Raw genomic sequence first — 25,789 nt, 5'->3', positions numbered from 1 at the left:
CTGATGAAAGAAATTAAAGATGACACAAACAGATGGAGAGATATACCATGTTCTTGGATGGGAAGAATCAACATTGTGAAAATGACTATACTACCCAAAGCAATCTACATATTCAGTGCAATACCTATCAAACTACCAACGGCATTTTTCTCAGAACTAGAACAAAAAAATTCAAAATTTGTAAGGAAACACAAAAGATATGAATAGCCAAAGCAATCTTGAGACAGAAAAACGGAGCTGGAGGAATCAGGTTTCTGGACTTCAGACTATACTACAAAGTTACAGTAATCAAGATAGTATGGTACTAGCACAAAAACAGAAATATAGATCAATGCAACAGGATAGAAAGTCCAGAAATAAACCCACTCACATATGGTCATCTTGTTTTTGATAATGGAGGTAAGAATATACAGTGGAGAAAAGACAGCCTCTTCAATAAGTGGTGCTGGGAAAACTGGACAGCTACATGTAAAAGTATGAGATTAGATCACTCCCTAACACCATACACAAAAATAAGCTCAAAATGGATTAAAGACCTAAATGTAAGGCCAGACACTAACAAATTCTTAGAGGAAAACATAGGCAGAACACTCTAGGACATAAATCACAGCAAGATCCTTGTTGACCCACCTCCTAGAGAAATGGAAATAAAAACAAAAATAAACAAAAGGGACCTAATAAAACTTAAAAGCTTTTGCACAGCAAAGGAAACCATAAACAAGACAAAAAGACAACCCTCAGAATGGGAGAAAATATTTGCAAATGAAGCAACTGACAAAGGATTAATCTCCAAAATTTACAAGCAGCTCTTGCAGCTGAATATCAAAAAAACAAACAACCCAATCCAAAAATGGGCAGAAGACCTAAATAGACATTTCTCCAAAGAAGATATACAGATTGCCAACAAACACATGAAAGGATGCTCAACATCACTAATCATTAGAGAAATGCAAATCAAAACTACAATGAGGTATCACCTCACACCAGTCAGAATGGACATCACCACAAAATCTACAAACAATGAATCCTGGAGAGGGTGTGGAGCAAAGGGAACCCTCTTGCACTGTTAGTGGGAATGTAAATTGATACAGCCACTATGGAGAACAGCATGGAGGTTCCTTAAAAAACTAAAAATAGAACTACCATACGACCCAGCAATCCCACTACTGGTCATATACCCTGAGAAAACCATAATTCAAAAAGAGTCATGTACCACAATGTTCATTGCAGCTCTATTTACAATAGCCAGGACATGGAAGCAACCTGAGTGTCCATCAACAGATGAATGGAGAAAGAAGATGTGGCACATATATACAATGGATTATTACTCAGCCATAAAAAGAATGAAATTGAGTTATTTGTAGTGCAGTGGATGGACCTAAAGACTGTCATACAGAGTGAAGTAAGTCAGAAAGAGAAAAATACCGTATGCTAACACATATATATGGAATCTGAAAAAAAAAGAAAAAAAAGGTTCTGAAGAACGTAGGGACAGGACAGGAATAAAGATGCAGATGTAGGGAATAGATTCGAGGACATGGGGAGGGGGAAGAGTTAGCTGGGACGAAGTGAGAGAGTGGCATGGACATATATATACTACCAAATGTAAAATAGCTAGTGGGAAGCAGTTGCATAGCACAGGGAGATCAGCTCGATGCTTTGTGACCACCTAGAGGGGTGGGATAGGGAGGGTGGAGGGAGGGAGATGCAAGAAGGAGGAGATATGGGGATATATGTATACATATAGCTGATTCACTTTGTTATAAAGCAGAAACTAATACACCATTGTAAAGCAATTATACTCCAATAAAGACATTAAAAAAGAAAAAAAGCTTACAGTTTCAAACTTTGAGTTTGATTAGTGGCTCTCAAAGTGAACCCTGAAGTACTCAAGATTCTTTCAGAGTATCCATGAGTCAAAGCTTTTTCCTTAATTATCCTAGGAAGTTTTTTGCCTTTTTTTTTTTTTTTTACTGTGATGACATTTGCACTTTTGATGCAAAAACAATGGTAGATAAAGTTGCTGAGGTGTTCGCACAGTTCAAGGCAGTGGCACCAAACTGTACTACTAGTTATAATATTCACCACCATCCACTTACAGTTCAAAAAAAAAAGTCAATTTCACCTAAGATATCTCAACCCTTAGATATATGAAATATTGCTGCTGCATACCGAAAGAGTGATTGTCACAAGAAAAATCTTTGTGTGATTGTTTTGAGTTGCAAGCTGAACAAGCCACTTCTTTTTGAAAGAATGACTGAGAGACAAAGTTATTCAGACTCAGGTGGTGGTGAACATTTTGTGGAAAATGAACACAGTGAGGCTGTCACTTCAAGGAAAACAACTGACTGCATTTTATCATCAACGATAAAATTCTAGCTTTCAAGAGAAAATGAGAATTTTGTGAAAGTTGTATGGACCACTGTGGTAGTTAATTTTATGTGTCAAGTTGACTTGCCTAAAGGATGCCCAGATAGCTGGTAAAACATTTTTTCTTGGTGTGTCTGTGAAGATGTTTCTAGAAGATCTTAGCATTTGATTCAGTAGACTGAGTAGATTTCCACACTCACCAATATGGGCAGACATCATCCAATCTGTTTGAGGCCATATGGAACAAAAGAGGAAAAGATGGCAGAATTCTCTCACTCTTCTTGAGCTGGGATGTCCATCTTTTCCTGCCCTCAACCATCAGAGCTCCTAGTTCTCAGGCCTTCAGACTTGGACTGCATTATACTGCTGTCTTTCCTCGTTCTCCAGCTTGCAGAGGCAGACTGTGGGACTGCTCAGCTTCCAGAACTGCATGCAACAGTTCCTATAATAAATAGATAGATAGGGACTTCCCTGGTGGTCCAGTGTTAAGACTCTGTGCTCCCAATGCAGGGGGCCCGGGTTCGACCCCTGGTCAGGGAACTAGGTCCCACATGCTGCAACTAAAGATCCTACACGTGGCAACTGAGACCCAGCACAGCCAAATAAATAAATGAATAAATATTTTAAAAATTAGCTAGCTAGCTATCTAGCTTGATGATAGATGATGATTGATAGATAGATAGATAGATAGATAGATAGATAGATAGATAGATGGATGATAGATATAGATCCCTGGTCAGGGAACTAGATCCCGCATGCCACAATTAAGAATCTGCATGCTGCAAGTAAGACCTGGCGCAGCCAAATAAATAAATAAATAGTCTGGCGGGGTATAGACTGGAAGAGTGATCAGAAAGGAAGTTATGGCTGAAAAAGGTTTGAAAGACAGAGTAGTTTTGCTAAGTAGCAAGAGTGGAAAGGACATTCCAGACAGAGTAGCATGTGCAAGATATACAGAATAAAGTCAGTGAGACAAAATGGACTGTTTGGGGAAATCAAAGCAGTTTGGTTTATCAGGAGAATAAAATGAAAAAAGGCAAGTGTCCAGAAATTAGACAGGAGAAGCAGGCAGCCGGCAGGTACCATCATAAAGGACCTCATTGCCAATAGTTTCCTCTCTTAGCTTTCTTTTCTGATGTTTATTCCCCAAGTCTTTTTTTCTGTGTGGGTGTGGTGGCTAGGTTCCAAGATGCCCCTAGTGATCCCTGCCTTCTGATCTCTGTGTAATCCTCTCTTGCACTGCGGTAAGGTTGGTCTGGTCTGTGAGTCTAATTGTATGCTACAAAAGTGATGGTATGTCACTTCCAGATTAGGTTATGAGACCCTGCTTTCATATTGGGTGCCTTTCTCTCCCTCTCATCTCTCACTCTGGGAGAAGCAAATACATGAAAAAAAAGAATATAACAAATCCACAAATGCCCATGTACCCACCATCTAGCTTCAACTTTTGCTAATACTTTGCTAATCTTGTTTTATCTATTCCTTCCCACTCTCACTTCTCCCACCATCACTGGAGTATTTTAAAGCAAATCCCAGGCACCATGTTATTTCACTCACACTTGAATATTTAATTTTTACATATAAGGTCTACTTATAATAACACTATCACATCTGATAAAATTAACAATTCCTTAACATCACCTAATACCCAGTCCATATTAAAATTTCCCTAATTATCATTTTTTTTATGTTTACAATTATACCTTGGAGTTTGCTTTTTTCCTGTCCTTCCATTTACTCATTTGGTTAAATTGCTTTTTTGTTCCTTTGCTCAATCATTTTTGGAAATTCTTCTCTAGTCTCTGTAGTCTCTATTCTATGTATATGTGTATATCACCCCATTGTAAAAGAAGCAGTCAAACTTACATTTCTCTATAAAGATATTCAAATTAAATAATATTTAGAAATACTTCTTAAGGACATATGTAATACCTGGACAGCCCATTATGTCCCTTGTATCATTGTTGTCATACATTTCACTTATATATAGACACATATAAATACATGTTTATATGTATATATTATGTAATATATTTATATATAAACACATACTTATGTATATTATATATAAGCATACATAATCAAATATTGTATTATTTTGAACTGTCATGTTATATCAATTAAGAATAAGAAAAATAAAACTTTTTACTTTACCTTCACTTATTCCTTCTTTGATGTTCTTCATTACTTCATACAGATCCAAGTTTCTGACATATATTATTTTCCTTCTCTCTGAAGAACTTCTTTTAACATTTCTTGCAAGGAAGTTCTACTGATGACAAATTCCAACTTTCACTTGTCCAGGAAAATATTTGTGTTTCCTTCACTTTTGAAAGATAATTTCACAGAATTCTAGGTTGCTGGGTTTTTTTTTTTAACACTCCACAGTCTTCTTGCTTGCACAGTTTCTGAGGAGAAGTCAGATGTAATTCTTATCTTTGTTACTCTATACGTAAGGTGTTTTCTTCCCTCTAGCTTCTTTCAGGATTTTTTCCTTATCTTTGACTTTCTGTAGATTGAATATTATATGCCTCAATACAGTTTTTTGTTTTTTTTGTTGTTTGTTTTTTTTATCCTGCTTGGAGTTCTCTAAGCTCCCTTGATCTGTGGTTTGGTGTCTGGCATTAATTTGAAGAAATTCTCAGTCATTATTGTTTCCAATACTTCTTCTGTTACTTTCTCTCTCCTGGTATTCTCATTGTGTGTTAACAGTTGAATCTTGAACACAGGTTAGGGGCACCAACCCTCCACACAGTCGAAAATCCATATATAATTACAGTTGGCCCTCCATACACACAATTCCTCCATATCCATGGTTCCTCTGTATCTGCAGTTCCACATCTACAGATTCAACCAAACTTGGATCACATAGTACTATAGTATTTACTATTGAAAGAAATCTGTGTATAAGTGAACCAGCATAGTTCAAACCCATGTTGTTCAGAGTCAACTGTATGTTATACCTTTTGCAGTTGTCCCACAGACCTTGGCTATTGGTTTGTTTGGGTTTCTTTCTTCAATCTTTGCTCTCTTGGTTTTCAAGGATTCTATTGATATATTTTCTAGCTCAGAGATTCTTTCCTCAGCTGTGTCATCTACTAATAAGCCCACCAAAGGCATTCTTTTTTTTTTTCTTTTTGGCTACGTTGGGTCTTTGTTGCTGCGCACAGGTTTTCTCTAGTTGCAGCAAGCAGGGGCTACTCTTCTTTGCCGTGCGTGGGCTTCTCATTGCGGTGGCTTCTCTTATTGCAGAGCACGGGCTCTAAGGCGCGCAGGCTCAGTAGTTGTGGCGCATGGGCTTAGTTGCTCTGCAGCATGTAGGATCTTCCTGGACCAGGGATCAAACCTGTGTCCCCTGCATTGGGAGGCGGATTCTTAACCACTGAGCCACCAGGATGTCCCCAGAGGCATTCTTCATTACTGTTACAGTATTTTTTATCTTTAGCATTTCTTTTTGGTTCTTTCTTAGGATTTCCATTTCTCTGCTTACACTGCCCATCTGTTCTTGCATGGAAATACTTTATCCATTGGATCCCTTAACATATTAATCATAGTTATTTTAAATTCCCAGTTTGATAATCCTAACATCTGCCATGTCTTGCTCTGATGCTTGCTTGATGTGTTCCTTCAAATTGGTTTTTTGGGGGGTTTTTTTGCCTTCTGATATGCCTTGTAATTTTTTTCTTGATAGCCAGACATGATGAACCAGGTAAAAAAAACTGCTGTAAATAGGCTTTTAGTAAGGGGGTAGTGAGGTATGGGGAGAAGAGAAGGGCTCTGTAGTCCTATGATTAGGTCTCAGGCTTTTAGTGAGCCTATGCCTATGGACTGTGAACTTCACAAGAGTTTCTCAGTTTTTTCTCCCCACTTAGGTGGACAGAATAGCTAGAGCAGGCTAGTGTTAGATATTTCCCTTTCCCCAGGTCAGTTAGGCTCTGCATAACTAATCTCCCCTAAGGGCAGACTTTGTTAAGAAAAACCAACTGCTCTGGTATATTTCAAAATTGTTCTTTTTCCCTCCCCTCTACCAGAAGCATGAGAATTTTTCTCTGATATTTACTGTAGGAACCTGGTTGAGCTCCTGGAGGTAAATCTCACAATAATGTGAGGGCTCCCCTATGACCAGGTTCCCCTGGAGTTCTTAATTCTCAGGTTTATCCACACTGAGCCTCCAGCAATTCATCAATTGTAATTCATGTTTTCCAACCCTGGCACTGGTTCCTGCAGTGGTTTCTGCTCATGAGCCACTGCTCCTGTAAGCCATGATTCCCCATATTGGCCTGTTTGTCTCTCCAATCATGGAGGCAGCAGTTTGTTCTGTGTCCTCCCCTTTCTTACAGACCCAAGAATAGTTGATTTTTCCATCTGTTGATCTCTTTACCTGTTAGGACAGAGTGGCCACTTCCAAGCTCCTTACGTGCAGAAGCCAGAAGTGAAAGGTGTGGCTTTAAGTAAAAAAAAAAAAAAAAAAAACATGAATCATCCCAATAGATGCAGAAAAATAATTTAACAAGATCCAACATCTATTCATAATAAAAATCTTCAGGAGAGTTCCCTGGCGGTCCAGTGGTTAGGACTCAACACTTTCACTACCAGGGCCTGGGTTCAACCCCTGCTCAGGGAACTAAGAATCCACAAGCTGTGCGGCGAAAAAAGAAAAGAAAAACAAAACCAAAAAAAAACCTTCAACTGGGCTTCCCTGGTGGCGCAGTGGTTGAGAGTCCACCTGCTGGTGCAGGGGATGTGGATCCATGCCCTGGTTCGGGAGGATCCCACATGCCGCGGAGCGGCTGGGCCCGTGAGCCATGGCCACTGAGCCTGCGCATCCGGAGCCTGTGCTCCACAATGGGAGAGGCCACAACAGTGAGAAGCCCGCATACCGCAAAAAAAAAAAAAAACCTTCAACAAATTAGGAATAGAAAAGAACATCTTTAACCTTATAAAGGACATCTATGAAAATCCTACAGCTAACAGCATATTTAATGGTGAAATATACTTTCCCACTAAGATCAAGTGCAAGATAAGACTGTACATTCTCACTACCTCTACCAGCCATTGAACTGGCAATTCTAGCCATGGCAATTTGGCAAGAAAAAGAACTAAAAGGCATCCAGATTGAAATTAAGAAGTAAAACTGTCTTTTTTCAATGGCATGAATCTTATATATAGAATATCTGACAGCATTCACTGAAAAAGCTACTAGAATAAACAAGTTCAGCAAGATCATAGGATACGAGAGCAATATACAAAATCAATTATATTTCTATACACTAGCAACAAACAATCCAAAAATGAAATTAAGGAAACAATTCCATTCTCAATAGCATAAAAAACAATTCAGAAATAAACTTAACAAAAGAAAGTGCAAAACTTGGACACTGAAAACAATAAAACATTGTTGAAGAAAATTTTGAAAGATTTAAATAAATGGAAAGATATCACACATTCATAGATTGGAAGACTTAATATCATTATGAGGGCAATACTCTCTAAATTGATCTACAGATTCAAGGCAATCACTATCAAAATCCCAGCTTTTTTACAAAGATTGACCAACTGATCCTAAAATTCTTATGAAAATGCAAAAAATCAAGAGGAGTCAAAACAATCTTGAAAAAAGGACAAAGCTGAAAGACTCACCTTCCTGATTTCAAAACACAGTACAAAGCTACAGTAAGCAAGACAGTGTGGTACTGGTGTAAGGACTGACATTTAGATCAATGAAATAGAATTGAGTCCAGAAATAAACCCAAACATCTATGGCCACTGATTTTTAAGAAAGGTAACAGACAATTCAATGGGAAAAAGACAGCCTTTTCAGTAAATGATGCTGGAACAAATGAATATCTGTATGCAAAATGATGAATCTGAATGCTTATCTCACACCATACATAAAAATTAACTCAAAATGGGTTACAGATCTAAATTTAAGAGCTAAAATTATAAAATGCTTAGAAGAAAACACAGGAGTAAATCTTCAGGACCTTGAACTAAGCAATGATTTCTTAGATACAACACCCAAAGTACAAGAAACAAAAGGAAAAATTTGACAGATTGGGCTTCATCAAAATTAAAATTTGCATTTCAAAAATAAATGAGTTCATTCCGATATTTCCAATTCAAAGTTAATATTACAGAGTTTCTACTTAATTTACTTGATTTTATAATTGTATTTTTCTCTTACAATGTTAGAAATCTTGGTTTCTAACATTGTTATAGTCACATATATTTTATCCTGTTATGAAAAGTGGTAAAATAACAATACCAATATTATTAAAAATAAGATAACTTAATGCAATTTAAGATTCCTTTGCTGCTCTTCTTTTCCTAGGATATAGCCCACTGATGATATACAGTCAAAATACAAGGATTTAGAGATACTAAAAACGATTCTTTGTGTGATTATGGTCTGAACATAATATAGTTAGGTTCATTTGTTTTCAGTTTTTAAGGATTGCTTTTTCTTTTTGATCTAATTTTGTTTCATAATTACATAAAACACTTATATGGTTCCAAACTATAAACAAGGAACATTCAGGTGAGTCCTAACTTTCATTCCTGTCCCCTCTACACAGTTGGTTCCCATCATTCCATTAGCAATCACTTTTACTAGTTTTTGGTTTATCCTTCCATTGATTTTGTAGGGAAATATACACACATACTCATATTCCACCCCCATTCCTTCCATAAAAGATAGCATACTATACACTCTATCCTCATCTTGCTCTTTCACATAACAATATATCCTAGAGAGAACTCCATGGCAATATTATATATCTTCCTCAAACCCTTTTATAATTACACAGTAGTAGTTCACTGTGCAGCTATACCATAATTGATTCAACCAATCCCTCTCTGATGAGCATTTGGATTGTTTTTAGTCTTGCTATTACAAATACTGTTGGAATAAATAGCCTCGTTTCTGCTTCACTTTATATTTTTGCTAGTGAATTTTGGGGATAGAATCCCAGAAGTGGGATTACTAGTCAAAGGGTAAATCACACATAATTTTGTTAGATATTGCTAACTTCTCCATGAGGTTGTACCATTTCTAACAACATTTTACCTGTTTTCCCTTTTCCACTCTTGTCCATCTACAACTCATTCTCCATCATATCTTATAAAATCTTGTAAGATACAAATTGGATCATATAACTCTTCTGCATAAAACTTCAGTGGTTCCCCATTGCATTTAGAATAAAATCCAGTCTCTTCATAGTACCTGTAAAAACTTAGATGATGTGGATTCTTCCTCTCTGTATCAGTTAGCATTAGGTTTGACTATGAGCAAGAGAACCAAAGTAACAATAGCTTAAACAAGATAGAAGTTTACATCTTTGATACATAAGTCTGGAGGAAGAACATCCCGGTTGGCACTGGAGTTCAGCTTCAAGAAGTCCTCAGGGCACAAACTCCTTCCAGGCCATGCTCTGCTGTCCCTAGGACCTGACCCTTATCCCAGTGACCTAAAAGAGCAACTGGAGTACCAGTCATTTTATGTGTTCCAAACAGCAAAATTGGAAGAAGAATAAGGGCAAGGGGTAAAGGCCTACTGTTTATTAACAAGATTTCTAGAAGCTCTACATGACACTGGCATTTTTATGCCATTGGGTCAGAACTTAGTCATATGACTGTACCTACCTATGAGAAATGCTAGAAAATGTCATCTTTATTCTGGGCAACCACACGCCCAGCCAGAAATTGGGAGACTTATCACGATGGAAGAAGTCTCTGCTGCACAGTCTTTTTTTTTAATTTAATTTTATTTATTTACTTACTATTATTTTGGCCACATGGCATGTGGGATCTTCGTTCCCTCACCAGGGATCGAACCCACGACCCTGCAATGGAAGCACAGAGTCTCAGCCACTGGACCATGAGGGAAGTCCCTGCACAATCTCTTTAGTTTCATCTCATACTACTCCACCCTTACCATGCTCCAGCCACACAGACTTCCTTTACTCTTCAAATAAGAGCTTGCTCTTGCCTATCTCAAGGCCTTTGCTCTTGCAGTTTCACCTGCCTAGCACATGCTTCCTCAGATCTTCAAACAGCTGGTTCCCTCTCGTCATTCAGGACTCAGCTCAAATGTCACTTCCTCAAAGAGACCTTCTTTGACAACTGTATATAAAGTAGGCACTATCCCAGTCACCCTTTTTCATACTGCACTGCCTTATTTATAGCATTTATCTCCATCTGAAATTATTTATCTTTTGCCTTCCTCTACTAGAATATAATTTCCACAAGACAAGGATCTTTTTTATCTTCACTACTATATCTCTTTTTACCCAATACAATTCTGAGTAGACAGTGGGAGCTTAATTTTAGTTGAATGAATGAATGTCTGATTCCAAAGGACAATGAATGTCCATTCCAATGGCTGATTCCAAAGCCCATGCTTTTTTCACTACTTCTGCTGTGCCTAGTATATGTGAAATAATACCCCATTCCAGAAGTTAGTCCTTGTTTTTGAATCACAGCCTATTATAGTTATTTTCCTTCAAAGAAGATTTTAAAAAACATTGTTTCTAAAGTAAAACAAAATCTTCCTCTGCTCGGTGAGTAAAAAGAAGAGTTTTAGATATAACATCTTGTGCACATCTAAGTTGTGCAATTTTGTAGTTTTCACCTGCAAAATGTAAGAGTTGGTTAAAATTAATTCACTTAATCTACAGATATTTAGCAAGCACTGTGCTAAAACAAAATTAGGGACATGAAAATTACATAATATAATTCCTGCCCTCAAAAAAGATTCACAGCTGCCTTTCAACTCTACGATTTGTATGATTCCATACAGTTGTTGAGTAACCTTTGTGCTAGAGAAAAAGCCTATGACTTCCCATTCCTGAGATATTTATTAAAGATCTGTCACCAAAACACTGATAAACACAAGGCTTCCTTTTAAAAGTGAATATTTAATTCAATACTGCAATAAGAATTAAACAGCATTAAAAACAGAAGCATATTAGTGGCTTAAAAAATGTATAGTAACTTTAGTTTCCTTTGGGGAGGATTTTGATTGCTGGTTCTCTACAGCAAAATGATGCTAGGAAAATGTCTATAGAACATAGAAATTCTCTCTGACTACAAGTCTAAAATGCTTAAAATTAGGGATTAAAGGTTTTAAAGATGCAAATCAGAAATATTCAATATTAGAGGTATCTCATTTGAATCCTAAAAATTTTCACATAATAAAACATTATATATTTTTTAGAAAGATGGCCAACAAATTAATAACTCAGCATATTCTACAGACTGGCATCCCAGATGACCAGGACTATATTACACGAGCACCTGGCTGTGGTTCATCCACTACCACCTTCTTTGTTCTTCTAGATCCTTCTTGGCTTTCATCTGGGTAACTCCAAGGCACGGTGAGGAAAACAGATGTACAGATGCCCATTTCTCCTGCAGTCCCCCTCAGCATAGCAATTAGGCAGATAGTCAATGAGAAAAAGGTATATAATCCATAACTTATAGTCCCCACAAGGCCTCACTCAATTTGAAAAATTGCCAGTTCTGTCAAATATGCCAACACTCCAATAAGGTATTTATGACACAAAATCTGAAAAAAAAAAAAAAGACATTTAAAATTAAAATACAATTACTTATAGCAAAGCAGTTTGATATTTGATAAATATTCCAGGCTTATTTTAAATTCCATATCTACAAGCTAAGCTATGAATATAAACCCAAACCATTGCTGTTCTAAGTCAAATAGACTTTACTTAATAAAGATGACTGACTTTAATAAATTTACAACTATTAGTCAATGGTACTTAGATGGAATTAGACTAGGGTTCTTATTTATCCTGGCTTCCATGGGTAAGATATCTGCCTAAAGAGAAAGAGGAAGGAGTATCTACGAACCCCTTAGACTTATATGCAAATTGAGTATCTACATTTTCTAGAAAGAGTTCCATACCTTCCTTCTTCTCAAAGGGATATATGATGCCAAAGTGTCTTGTAGAAACTAAGCAGAGGCAGAAACCTGGTTAATACATTAATTTCAAACTTTTGAGAGGCAGTACAGTGTTGCAGTTAAAAGCATAAGCTTTTGAGTCAGATGACTGGGTTTAAATTCCAACTCCACTTATTAGCTGTGTGATCTTGAAGGAGCCTACTTATCCTCTGTGCCACAATTTCCTCTTTACAACCTATGCAAATAGGTTGTTGTGAAAACTAAATGGGACAATATGTGTAAATGGTTAATAATGCTTGGCACAGTTAGTGCTTGATAAATGTTAGCTTCATCATGGCATTATTTGAACCTAGGAGCCACAGTTACTGTCTTAGATCCTTACGAGAGGCCCTTAGAATAGGCCAGATAAAACAGGGCCACCCTTACATTCATAGATGGATAAGAACAATTATATAAAATAGTTTTAAAATGTAGTTTATTAATAGAATGTGAGAATATGGAAATAAAATTTTAAAATATAAGGACTTCATGAAATTGAATTGAGGTGCTAAAATGTAAATTTATTTCTTTATAATGTCAAAGTAAGATGGAATAGTATATAATATTTCAAATTTATTACTGTGAACCATAGTAAGAAATAAATTTAACATCATGACCCAGTACAAGCAAATGTATATCCTTAGTATATGTTATATATTCTCATTTTTATATTTTCCACTCTATTTTTCTTTTGTTTTTTAAAGCTGGTTTCTTCTCATCAAATTACTTCCTAACCTACTGCTGCATTGTGACCTCCAGTCTGAAAAGCATTAAAGTAGTGCTTATAAGATAGAGTATGAACTTCTTGGAACCTAAGAGATTAAGTGTTTAAATCTTGACTCTTCCTCTTACTAAGCTATCTTGCATGTGTCACTTAAACCTATCTTGGCTTCAGCTTCCTTGTTTTAAAAATAAAATAAATGTAGATAGAAACACCTAACTATAGGGTTGCTCTAAAGATTAGAGTTAAAGTATGTTAAACTCCTAGCACAGTGACAAGACCAATATTCACGAGTGTTTATTGTGGCTGTATTTTAATATATTTTAAATATATTAATATAATACACTTAAATATATTTAGGTGCCTACTCTCAGTTTTTTTCTTTTTTTTTTTCTCAGTTTATTTCTGATACATTCCCTAATAAGGCCTTCATATACACTAAAACAATGTCTCTATTATTTCTTTCCCAGTAGGGATAGAAAAGCCTAAAATATAAAGATGATATTTTAGTTCTGTGTTTCTACTATAAGTTTCTTATCTAACACACAAAATCCTGTTACTCTGATAATTATTTAAAAATTGACAAGAAAATTCTGAAAATTTCAAAGTTACTACAGAATAAGTCATATTATTACCAAAGTCTATGGGCACACAGTGTATGGTAAGTATCCTTCCACTATAAAGCTGCATATAGAAGGCTTAAGACTTTTTAGTAAACCATTTATAAAGCATAAAATAAAATCTCTCTACTGTCATCAATTGGCAGACATCCCAAAGTGTTTCGTCAATGTGGAAAATACAATTGCCATACATTTTGAAAACTATGCAACAATAAGGAAAAATTACTTAACTAGATTTGCTCCAACTAACCTTTATTTTTCCATCAGTATGTGCTGAAGCTACAGATGTTGAAACACGAACCAATCTTGTGGCTGATAAATGAATTTTGAAATGTCTATGGAAATGTGAATACAGGCAGTCCATGAATAAGTCAACTTCCTCCTGGGTAACTTCCCCAGGTGTTTTGTGAACACTGTCCCACAAAGCTTTTGCGTCTTCTGGATGTATGGCATAAGAAATATCCAGACTTTGAGGGCTACAGGGTACAGACCAAAGAAATTCAGTAGTAGCCATATAATGGTCCATTTTGCATGCAGTCCACATAGCAGCCATCCAAGAAAGATTAAATGCATTGATTGCTAAGGGACGGAAATAACAGTCAAAAGTTTTCTGAAACCAGGTTCCAATTATGGCTGTATTAGTCTCTGCACCATTTGCAAGGAATAAGGGTAGACAGGTGAAATCTTCTGAAACAGTCTCCAGAAGACTGTCTCCAAATATACAGCAGAACCAACCAGTCCACAACACTTTACCTTCTCTGTGCTCAGATGGCAATTGAGATTTTGACAGAATCTATGAAGAAAAATCAAACGGGTTCATTAAATTCGAAAGTACATCTACTCCTAAAGTGCATCTTCTCAGCATTAATTAGTACATTTAAAAATAAGAAGATATGTAGTATTACCTGCCAAAAACCACAGAGGTAATAGTCTCCCTGATCATTATTAGGGTGTATCAAGTTAACTGACCTTTCTCCTAATACTCTTTATTAGGACAGACATGGTATATGGCAAGACCTTGGTGCAACCAAAATGCAAAAAGGGGTGCCAATATGGTATAACCAGGTACAGTACCCTGAAAAAAAAAAGTCTCAAAATCTCAACTTTAACTTCGTCTTCCAATGCAGGGGGTGCAGGTTTGATCCCTGGTCAGGGAGCTAAGATCCCACATGCCTCCTGGCCAAAAAACCCAAAACATAAAACAAATTCAACAAAGACTTTAAAAAACTGGAAAACAAAAATCTCAACTTTAGAAGGGGACTTCCCTGGTGGCGCAGTGGTTAAGAATCTGCCTGCCAATGCAGGGAACATGGGTTCGAGCGCTGATCCGGGAAGATCCCACATGCTATGGAACAACTAAGCCCATGCGCCAAAACTACTGAGCCTGCACTCTAGAGCCCACAAGCCACAACTACTGAAGCCCGTGCGCCTAGAGCCAGAGCTCTGCAACAAGAGAAGCCACTGCAATGCGAAGCCTGTGCACCGCAACGAAGGGTAGCCCCCGCTCACCAAAACTAGAGAAAGCCCACGCGCAGCAACAAAGACCCAACGCAGCCAAAAATAAATAAATAATTTTTTAAAAAAAACTTTAGAAGGGACTGTAAAAGGTCACCGAATCCAATGTGCTTGAATTATTCCACTGAGGAAGACGTCACTATTTCCTAAGGGAGCTCTGTCTATCCACTTAAAATGTTCTTTCATATGTTAGGCCCTACAGTTTCCAACCACTGGTCCTACTTTCTTCCTTACGTGCATGTAGATGAAATCTAATCTAATCTCTCTTCTACATAAAAAGCCCTTCAAATATTTGATTAGCCTTATCATATATACTGCTACGGTCAACATCTCCAGTTTCTTCAACCATTCCTTCTATGACATACATTCAAGTGCTCACACTATCTGGACACTCTTCTCTGAAATTCTTTGGCAAAGAAGTCATTCATAAGTGAACATAATTACTTCAAAAAGGTCTGATTACAGGACTGTCACCACCTTTAACCTAGATTATACTCCTACTAATATAATCTTAACAGTAGTTTTCTGGTTTAGTTGACAGCTTTACATAAATTAACCCTACATACTCATTTTTGCTATTAATAGGTAAATCCCCCCCCAACTTACAATGAGGCAGTAAACTTATTCCTATTAAAATATTAATCTCTTTCAATTTGGCCCACTGTGTCAATCCATTCAGATCTTTTAGAATCTTGATTATATTTTCTAGCAGATTGACTGACCCCTCAAACTTTAAATTTGTAAATTATATAACAAACATACCTTCCAGATATTAATAGAAGTTTTAATTAAAGTTTGACCAGGACAAGGTGAAGATCACAGCCCTATATTATATCCCTTTAGAGATGATCATTTGAACAATTATTTTTGCCATTTTTCTCCTTGTTCAAGAAGTTATGAGACTTTCAAATACCTTAAAGCCAGATGTATTATGTCTATCACGTTTTTATAACCTATAAGTCCTGTAACCCTGGCAAGAAATGAGATTTAATTAGAAAACTATTAGGACACTATACTAGGAATTCAAGAGGTTATTTCTATTCCTCACAAGAATATTTGCTTGCCTGATGACATGCGAACCATGTAACTTCTTTGGGCATCAACTGCTTCAACTTGACAGAGACTGCTAATTATCTACCCAGTATCTATTTTTCCTTCCACAGTAAAACAGTGCTTTCACTTGAGGTGGCAAAGTACCCACTAAAACTTTTTTCTAGTCTTCCTTCCATCTGGGATATAAAGAGAAGTATCTGTTGGGTGTCAGCAAGTCTCGTTAAAGGTTTACTCAGCAGCAGGCATCCTGTCTGACTTTCCCATCTTCCTCCTACTACTTGCCTTGAACTTACATATAGTATTTAGAGCTCCAGGAGCCAATTTAGATTATAGTGTGACCATAGGAGGGAAGCCATGCACCAAGGATGATAGAGAGGACAGAAGGAGCTTAGATTATTAATAATTTCATGAAGCATTTACCAGCCTGGAAAAGCTTACCTCTGGACACTTTTTTGGAAGACAAGTAAACCTCTATTGTCACTGTTATTTAGACTTTCTGTTATATGCAGCTGAACCTAATCCCAGTAATCCTGAGATCCTTGCCAATACTATGATCTATACCAGGGGTCAGCAAACCTTTTCTGCAGAAGGCCAGATAGTAAATATTTTAGGCTTTGCAAGCCATGTAGTCTCTGTAGCAACTACAACTCTGCTATTGTAATACAAAAACAGCCATAGACGATATGTAAACAAATGAAAGGGGCTCTATTCCAAAAAAACGTTGTTTACAAAGCCAAGCAGCAGGCCATAGTTTGCTAACCCCTGATCTATACAACTAAACAAAATTTCAACTGTGTCAGCATTTAACTTATCAATGACTAAAATGAGTTAATTTAGCAGAAACAGAAGGAACAGGCATAAATAATAAAATAAATCTGGTTTCTTAATAAAAGGACAGTCATATTACTTTTATATACTACATATAGTAAGGAATGTAAAATGTTACATTTCTGAGAGTAACTTGGTATGATATATCACAATATGTAACAATGTTACTTCTTTGCTAAAATTCTACTTCTAGGATTTTAATCCCACTAAAAACCATAGAATTATACAGATAAATTTACAAAAACGTAAAATTTACATTTACATTTAGTTACTCAAAATGACATGAGTAACTATCTACAGCACTGATTATTAGTAAAAAAAAAAAAAAAGCCATAATGCACAAGTATGGGCAATATGATCACAATTTTAACAGATACAGACAGCCAAACAGATATATCTAGATTCATGATGGAGTCTGTAATTTTCTTATAATGTCTTTGTCTAGTTTTGGTATTAGGGTAATACTGGGCTCATAGGATGAATTAGGAAGTATTCCCTCTGCTTCTATCTCTGAAAGAAATTGTAGAGAATTGGTGTAATTTCCTCCCTAAACGTTTGGTGGAATTCACTAGTGAACCCATCTGGATCTGTTGCTTTCTGTTTTGGAAGGTTATTAATTATTGATTCAATTTCTCTAATAGGACTAGGCCTATTCAGATTGTCTACTGACAAATAGATGTATACCAAAATGTTAAACTGTGGTTTTTAACTTTCTTTGTTTTTTTGTTTGTTTTTTTTAACCTTTAAAATATTTATTTATTGGAAAGGTAGTAGTCTCATATAGTACAAAATTCAAATAGAAATGTACACTCTGAAAAGTTAGTCTATCAGCTACCTCTGTCTACCCGCCTCCCCCAACTCAGTTCTTGCCCCCAGAGCCCAGTTACCATTGTTTCGTGTATCTTTCTGGAGCTGCTCAATGCATATGCACAATGCATAGCTTTTTATTTCTGTTTTTAAGAAAATGTACAACAAAATCTTCTGTTACATGCAGAGTTTAAGTGTTTTTGCAAATACATGTATTATTTTTTCTTCTTTTATGGCCCCTGGCTAAAACGTCTTGTTCAGGAAAGCCGTTCATATTCCAAGATTGAAAACAATTTTCCTATATTTACTTCTAATACTTTTCTATTTGGGTTTTAAATTGACATCTTTAAACCAACTGGGTTTTTATATTTGAACAGAGTCTGATATAGGTGGGGATCGAATTTTATTTTCTTTGAAGCATGGCTAATGAATTGCTTCAATACCATTTAATCCAGCCTTTCCAATGGATCCATATCATTTAATATCCAGGTCCCAAATCTCCAGCATCAGTAACAACCACCGAGGATAGTTTCATCCCACAAGTCCCACTCCTGGGTGCTATGTTTGCCAGGATGCTTCTTCTCTCTACCTTACCTTCTTCCCTCCTTCATGGTGTCCCAATCATGGGTGCTCTTTCTGTACTTGGACTTCTCTGTGCTTCCTGGCACCACTTTGGCCTTCCTCCTGTTCTCTTTGTGGGAATCTTCATCCTCTTCATCCCTGTGGTGCGTCCTCTTCCACGATACCTGCTTCTCATCGCCATGTCCTCCTCCTCCCTGGACCTTCCCGTCCAGCCTCCGTCTTGATCTCCTGCCTGATGGACACTGGTGTGGTCCTCTGAGAAGCAGCTGGCCTCTTCTCTGTGTTGTGCTGTGTGGGGGCCAGTGGCCATTCCTTGCACAGGTGGGCTTGGAAACCACCGGTTATTGAAGAAATGGTCATGTTTTTTCTGACAGTGATTTACAGGTTCCAGTCTTTGTCGGAAGTGATGAATATTGGACAGTGTGGGTTAAGTGGCTTTCCACTGTTTTCGGCCTTTCGTAGGAACTGGGGGACTTGTGGGGCCTCCTGAAGGGGAATCTCTGCTCCAGCATTGGAGGTCTGGGTGCAGTGTGGTCCTTTTCTCTGTACACAGTCTTCTGTCCCCTTTCTAAAGCAAACCTCTGGTTGTAATCCTCTGGCTCTTTGCTTTCTAATATAATCCTGAAGTTCATGTTGAAAAGAGTCATAAGTCTTAGAATTTTCCATTATATTGACTATGGATGAAACTCTGGAGTCATCACCATGCACTAGTTTACTGAGAGAAATTTCCACAAACAGATGGAGCCTCACTTCCTCAAGCCTACAAGTCTTTGGGGTTGTGTAAGTAGAAGATCTGTGGGCCCACAAAGAGCAGAGGTTCGCCTGCCAAGAACCTCAAAAGGAAAGAAGGAAGGAAGAAAGGAAGGAAGGGAAGAAAGAAGGAAGGAAGGAAAGAAGGAAGGAAGGAAAGAAGGAAGGAGCCCTAGATAGGGGTAGGTTTTACTCAGCTCCAGGAGAAGAATCCCAACTTCTTTGCAGCTCAAACTTCTCCCTTTCTTTGTACTTTTATGTATTTTCTAAGTTTTCTAAAATAAACATAATTATATTGTAAAAGGAAAAAAACTTTAAGTTGGTCATATCTAATTACTATAATTTGGTCAAACAAGACATAAAATAGGTTATAAATCACAAGCTTAAGAATTTTAAAAACAGTAAGAAAACATCACAATTTCTAAACCAAGACAACGCACATTCTTTTCTCCTAGGAAGCAAGTACTGCTTATATGATATACCTGGACAAGAAATGCTTCAGGGTCTCTCTGTGTTCCTTTCATTCCCAGGAGAGTAGAGAAAATCACTTTGATGTTGAAGTCGTCTCCCACTTCCACAGCAAGTCCTTTTTGCTTTTCAGCAGCAATAAATGCATTCAGAAGTTTAGAATACTCTTTGAAATTAGTATAGGAGAATTTATATAAGGGAGTTAAACTATATAAAGTCCATTGTTTATGCAGAAGGAATGCAAACTTTTGAGGATCAACATCTTCCTAAAAAAAATCAAGACAAAGGAAGTTTAAGAATTAGGAAACATGAGTAACTAAGAACTTAATCACAGTATCTTAAATATTTAAAACAAAGCCATTACTGGGTACCTGATCTTTGCATCTGCTGTAATTTCCCTTTGGAATGTTCTTCCCAGGGTGTTCACATGGCATGTTCCTTTCCTTCATTCAGGTCTCTGCCCAAATGTCACTCAAGAGGCCACCCTATCTAAAGTAGCACCTGCACCCATTCCAGCTTTGTCACTCTATATCTCAACATGCTTTATTTTTTTCACAGCACTTATTACTACCTGACATTAGGTACTTGCCTGATTTTTACTGTCTTCACTACTAGAGTATGAGTTTGATGAGAACAGGAATTTTGCCTACTTTATTCACTACTGTATCTCTAGCACCTAGAACAATGTCATCTAGAACAGCTGTTTAATAAATATTTATTGGATGAACAGTTACATACTTTTAGAAACTTCAAATTATAGAGTTTAAAAATAGTCACCACTGGAGCATCTAATTTCATTGGTTTTAATTAAGTAATTTCTAAAATTGTTTGGCAGTAAATTCACTCCATCACTCTAATTCAGTAGATTAAATAAAAAGATACATGGGAGTATTGTGGCTAGGCTCTATTGGAATCACAGGGACCACTAAAAACAAAACACTTCATTTGTATTGGCACTATGGCAGTACTGAGGGTCTTCACATACACCCCCACATAAGCTCCTAGTTTTATCCTGAATTGAACTTTTCTACAGAATCCATACTTCCACAGTCCCAAATATCTTTTGGAACTTTCACCACAGTTGTCCACTTGACAAAAATATTTGTTCTGACTAGAGTACTCATGGAAAAGTTGTAAACTTTTTTTATTACTATCAAAAGATTTGGGGGAAAAAAAGGGGGGGGCCAATGGTTAGGACTTGGCGCTTTCACTGCCAGTGCCCAGGTTCAGTCCCTGGTTGGGAACTAAGATCCCTTAGGACGTGTGGTACGGCCAAGAAAAAAAGATCTGGCAAAACTATTTGTATCATAGAGAAAAGGAAACACTGAACTGGACATTTCAGTCTTTTTTTTTTTTTTTTTTTTACTGTTGCAATGTTTGTTTTTTTATTTTTCCAGTCTTTAATTTATATACAATCTCTGTTTTCTGGTTAAGAACCATAACTTTCATTACCAGGACTAGTAATTTTTCTTTTTTTTTTTAAATTATTTATTTTATTTACATTTTATTTTCAGCTGTGTTGGGTCTTTGTTGCTGCACGCGGGCTTTCTCTAGTTGGGGTGAGTGGGGGCTACTCTTCGTTGTGGTGTGCGGGCTTCCCATTGCGGTGGCTTCTCTTGTTGCTGAGCGCAGGCTCTAGGCGTATGGGCTTCAGTAGTTGTGGCTCGCAGGCTCTAGAGCTCAGGCTCCATAGTTGTGGCGCACGGGCTTAGTTGCTCCGCGGCATGTGGGATCTTCCCGGACCAGGGCTTGAACCCGTGTCCCCTGCATTGGCAGGCGGATTCTTAACCACTGCACCACCAGGGAAGCCCTAGTAATTTTTCTTTAAAGAAGTTTTCACAAAAAAGCAAAACTTTTCTCATACGCCAAAAGATACTAGACCCACAACACAGACAAGAAAAAGTTAAAAGGAAGGTGTAGGTGACTGATCAGCCAGGTTCCTTGCTAAGTGACTCAAAAGCATCCATCAAACTTGTATTGACGGCACTTCCCTAGTGGTGCAATGGTTAAGAATCCACCTGCCAATGCAGGGGACACAGGTTCAAGCCCTGGTCTGGGAAGATCCCACTTGCCGTGAAGCAACTAATCCCGTGCACCACAACTACTGAGCCTGTGCTCTAGAGCCCTCGAGCCACAACTACTGAAGCCCGAGTGCCTAGAGCCCTGGAGCCACAACTACTGAAGCCCATGCGCCTAGAGCCCGTGCTCCGCAAAAGGAAGAGTAGTCCCCGCTCTCTGCAACTAGAGAAAGCCCTCGCACAACAACAAAGACCCAACGCTGCCATAAATAAATAATTAAATAAATTTATAAAACAACAAAAAAACTTGTATTAACTGGGGCTTTATTTCATAGTTCAGTAAAATTACAAATTACTAATGTTAATACACAGGGTTTTTTTATGAATGATCAAAACAGAGCATGTTGCCACCAGACAAATCCAGAACAATATAAACATGAAAATAATTTAGTAAGTAATTAGAAAAATTTTTAAAACAGGAATTCATGAATCTGTACTGATAAATAGATAAATAAATGGAATAGAAATGAGAAGGGCCTAAAATAGAATGCCAAAGGCTGGTTGGTAAATATGGAGCAAATAGAGATGGAAAATTATTATTTTTCAACCATCACCATAAAGATGGGATTAGGCAAAAAGTATCAATGGATGAAGGATGTTAAGTGTGAGGCAAAATTTTGATGAGGCACAGGACATTTGCATTATCTTAAAGTGTCTCCCCACAGACCGCTTATTAGTTGCAGGGGGGAATAAAGCAGTAATTATTGGGCAACATGTTGACAAGATGATCAAAATTAACATCACCTATGTGCTACCAGATGTTATTTCCCAAAAGGATACAACACGACCTATACAGTATTCCAGCCAGCAATACATAATTTCAATCTAATCTTGAGAAAACATCAGACAAATACAAAATGAGGAATATTCTATTTAAAAAGGGAAGAGGAGGAAACATATTCTTCAAAAATGTCAATGTTATAAAAGACAAAGAAATATTGTGGAAACGTCCCAAATTAAAGGAGGTTAAGGACGGAACTAGAGGATGTCATACTAAATGAAGTCAGAGAAAGAGAAATACGATATCCCTTATATGCGCAATCTAAAAAGAAATGATACAAATGAACTTATTTACAAAACAGAAACAGACTCACAGACTTAAGAGAAGGAACTTATGGTTACCAGGGAGGAAGGGATAGTTAGGGAGTTTGGGATCGACATGTACACACTGCTATATTTAAAATGGATAACCAACAAGGACCTACTGTATAGCACAGGGAACTCTGCTCAATGTTATGTGGCAGCCTGAAACAATCACAACATTGTTAATCGGCTATACTCCAATATAAAATAAAAAGTTAAAAAAAAATCAACCAAAAAAACAAAAACTTTGTCACCATTGGAGAATGCTAAGAAAGCAACCCCTAGCATTATTTTGAAAACTAGGAAATAAAGAGAAAGAATTAAAAAAAAAAAGAGGTTAAAAAACATATGGTACTGATAGTGTGAATAATTGTTATAGCTGTTTCTCATTTATTTTATTACCACAGCGAGTAAGAATATACTAAAAATACTATAAATAGTAACAACAATTGAAATGTTTCATTCACAGGCATTCTCAATTATTAGTAACACAAAGGAACACAAAGAGCATACCTGAAGTTGTGAACACTGGGGAATTTTCCTTCGAGGTGGAGTCGGGATAAATGAAGTCTGCTTCCTGACTGATTCTAATCGTTTTTGCAGAGGGGTGGCACCTATAAAGTAATCTTTAAGCCCTGAGGATGCACACTGTCTAGGAGTCGATTCTGGTGCATCATAAGAATCCATGGTCTACATGAAAAGAAATAAAACCAGAATTCTAAATAGTAAAAAGTTAATTCATGCTCATAGTTTCACTGATTCCTCTATCTACTACAAAGGAATTCTTTCTCTCTCCCTCCTACTCCCTGCCCCATTTTGACTTTTTAATCAAATCCTATATTTCTCATTGGCTATAGGCTATTTTTATGAACATCTTACAGATAGCCCAAACACAGTTATGTTCAAAACTAAATTCAACTCCTTCTGTCCTCCTTCCAAAAGCTAGCTGGTCCATTTTCAAATTCCTGTCAATTTTCTAAGTTAATTTAAACGTATTTAAGTAGTCTCCCACTTTCATTTTTTAACATACAATCATTAAGCACATTCTTTTGAATTTTTCCTTCCTCAGTCTCTCCATCCATTCCCAAAGCTACTTCCTTAGCCAGGTCTTATTACCACAACTAAACGTTCCGTATCTGAGGGTAATCCATTTTTCAGAAATGGTACTTTATTATTAGTCACCTGTGCAAAAAACTTTTCAGTGATGAGATAAATTCTACTCTTCTACTGGGCATTCACAACTCATAATTCAGCTTGTCCTTATCCTACTTATCCTAGACATAAACACATCCTTGTCTTCATGTGTTTGCTTATCATATTCCCTACCTCAAGTGTTCTTTTTCCATTCCACCTCCATTAAAACCATGTGTGAATTTGATCCCTTTTCAAATAGTAGGGGTTTGTTAACCTTTTTCCCCCCAGAATACCCATGTTACACACTTCTGTGTGTGTCTGTATCAGTGGCTCATTCTGGGAAGGGTGTGTGTGTGTGTGTGTGTGTGTGTGTGTGTGTGTGTGTGTGTGTGTGTGTGTGTGTGTGTGTGTGTGTGTGTGTGTGTGTGTGTGTGTGTGTGTGTGTGTGTGTGTGTGTGTGTGTGTGTGTGTGTGTACAGAATGAGATCCTCAGGGGTAAATATTCTGAAAAAGCCCAAAAGCCCTCTAAATGAGTCTAACAAAATCCCTCGAGAATATTCTACAAAATCTTTGGATATTAATAATACACCAGCCCACACAGCTCTCTTCAATCACCTAGTCTCTACCACTCATTTTGGCCCGAATTCATCTACTTGTACTATTTTTTTGGTGTGCATTTCTTCTCTTCCCAGAAAAACTACTTTGACTGAAATCATGCTCTTTGTATTTCTCTTGTATAATTACCCTAGTATAATACTGAATGCTGTTTAATTGTTAAGCAAGTATTGGTTTAATTGAACAGAAGTATTTCATGGAACTCCAAAATTGAAAGGAATTATGATTTAAAAGTTATAAAAATTACTCCCAAGAAGTGGCACAGTTATCCTTTCAAAAATTTTTTTCAGGGCTTCCCTGGTGGCGCAGTGGTTGAGAATCTGCCTGCCAATGCACGGGACACGGGTTCTAACCCTGGTCTGGGAAGATCCCACATGCCACGGAGCAACTGGGCCCGTGAGCCACAACTACTTAGCCTGCGCGTCTGGAGCCCGTGCTGAGCAACAAGAGAGGCCGCGATAGTGAGAGGCCCGCGCACCGCGATGAAGAGTGGCCCCCGCTTGCCACAACTGGAGAAAGCCCTCGCACAGAAACGGAGACCCAACACAGCCATAATAAATTAATTAAAAAAAATTTTTTTCACAAGTGAAGAGCTTTATTTATCATTATATTTAAATTTATATATATATATATATATATATTTATTTATTTATTTATTTATTTAGTGAGAGGCCTCTCACTATCGCGCCTTCTCTTGTTGCTCAGCACGGGCTCCAGACGCGCAGGCTCAGTAGTTGTGGCTCACGGGCCCAGTTGCTCCGCGGCATGTGGGATCTTCCCAGACCAGGGCTCGAACCCGTGTCCCGTGCATTGGCAGGCAGATTCTCAACCACTGCGCCACCAGGGAAGCCCTATATTTAAATTTCATCATGTCAAAGTATGACACACTCTATACCTTGCACAAAACTCCAAAAATTAAATATATAGTTCTCAAAACTCAGATAATGCCCAGAGAAAGATCATATACCATACAACTTAAATAGCAGCTACTCTAAAGCAGTCTGCCTTTAAATGCATACAGAATTGTGTATTCAAAATGGAATTTTAATCAGTCCCATCTACATTGAATGTTTCTTTCAAATCTGTTATTTGGAATAATTGCTAACATTTATTGAGTATTCATCATGTGCCAGGTAACTTTCTAAGCCCTTTAACAAATATTGTCTCATTTAATCCTCAAACAACTGTATGAGGTCGGTTATTA

At 37.3% G+C, this 25,789-nt stretch overlaps 1 protein-coding gene across 1 annotated transcript in view; it reads right to left on the bottom strand.

Annotated features, from left to right (window-relative positions):
• Positions 1 to 25,789, bottom strand: part of CENPL (centromere protein L) — a 43,794-nt gene that overhangs the window by 15,206 nt on the left and 2,799 nt on the right. Inside the window, exons 2-7 of the mRNA XM_033855106.2 lie at positions 23,350 to 23,526; positions 19,690 to 19,941; positions 13,923 to 14,465; positions 10,149 to 11,935; positions 4,525 to 6,815; positions 2,571 to 2,812 (exon numbers count right to left, since the gene is read on the bottom strand). Coding sequence (XP_033710997.1) covers positions 11,864 to 11,935; positions 13,923 to 14,465; positions 19,690 to 19,941; positions 23,350 to 23,523 — 1,041 coding nt within the window. The 5' untranslated portion in view covers positions 23,524 to 23,526 and the 3' untranslated portion in view covers positions 2,571 to 2,812; positions 4,525 to 6,815; positions 10,149 to 11,863. The remainder of the gene's footprint in view (positions 1 to 2,570; positions 2,813 to 4,524; positions 6,816 to 10,148; positions 11,936 to 13,922; positions 14,466 to 19,689; positions 19,942 to 23,349; positions 23,527 to 25,789) is intronic.

This window comes from Tursiops truncatus, chromosome 1 (assembly GCF_011762595.2).
Source record: "Tursiops truncatus isolate mTurTru1 chromosome 1, mTurTru1.mat.Y, whole genome shotgun sequence".
Taxonomy (NCBI): domain Eukaryota; kingdom Metazoa; phylum Chordata; class Mammalia; order Artiodactyla; family Delphinidae; genus Tursiops; species Tursiops truncatus.
This window is presented reverse-complemented; position numbering and strand designations above follow the sequence as displayed.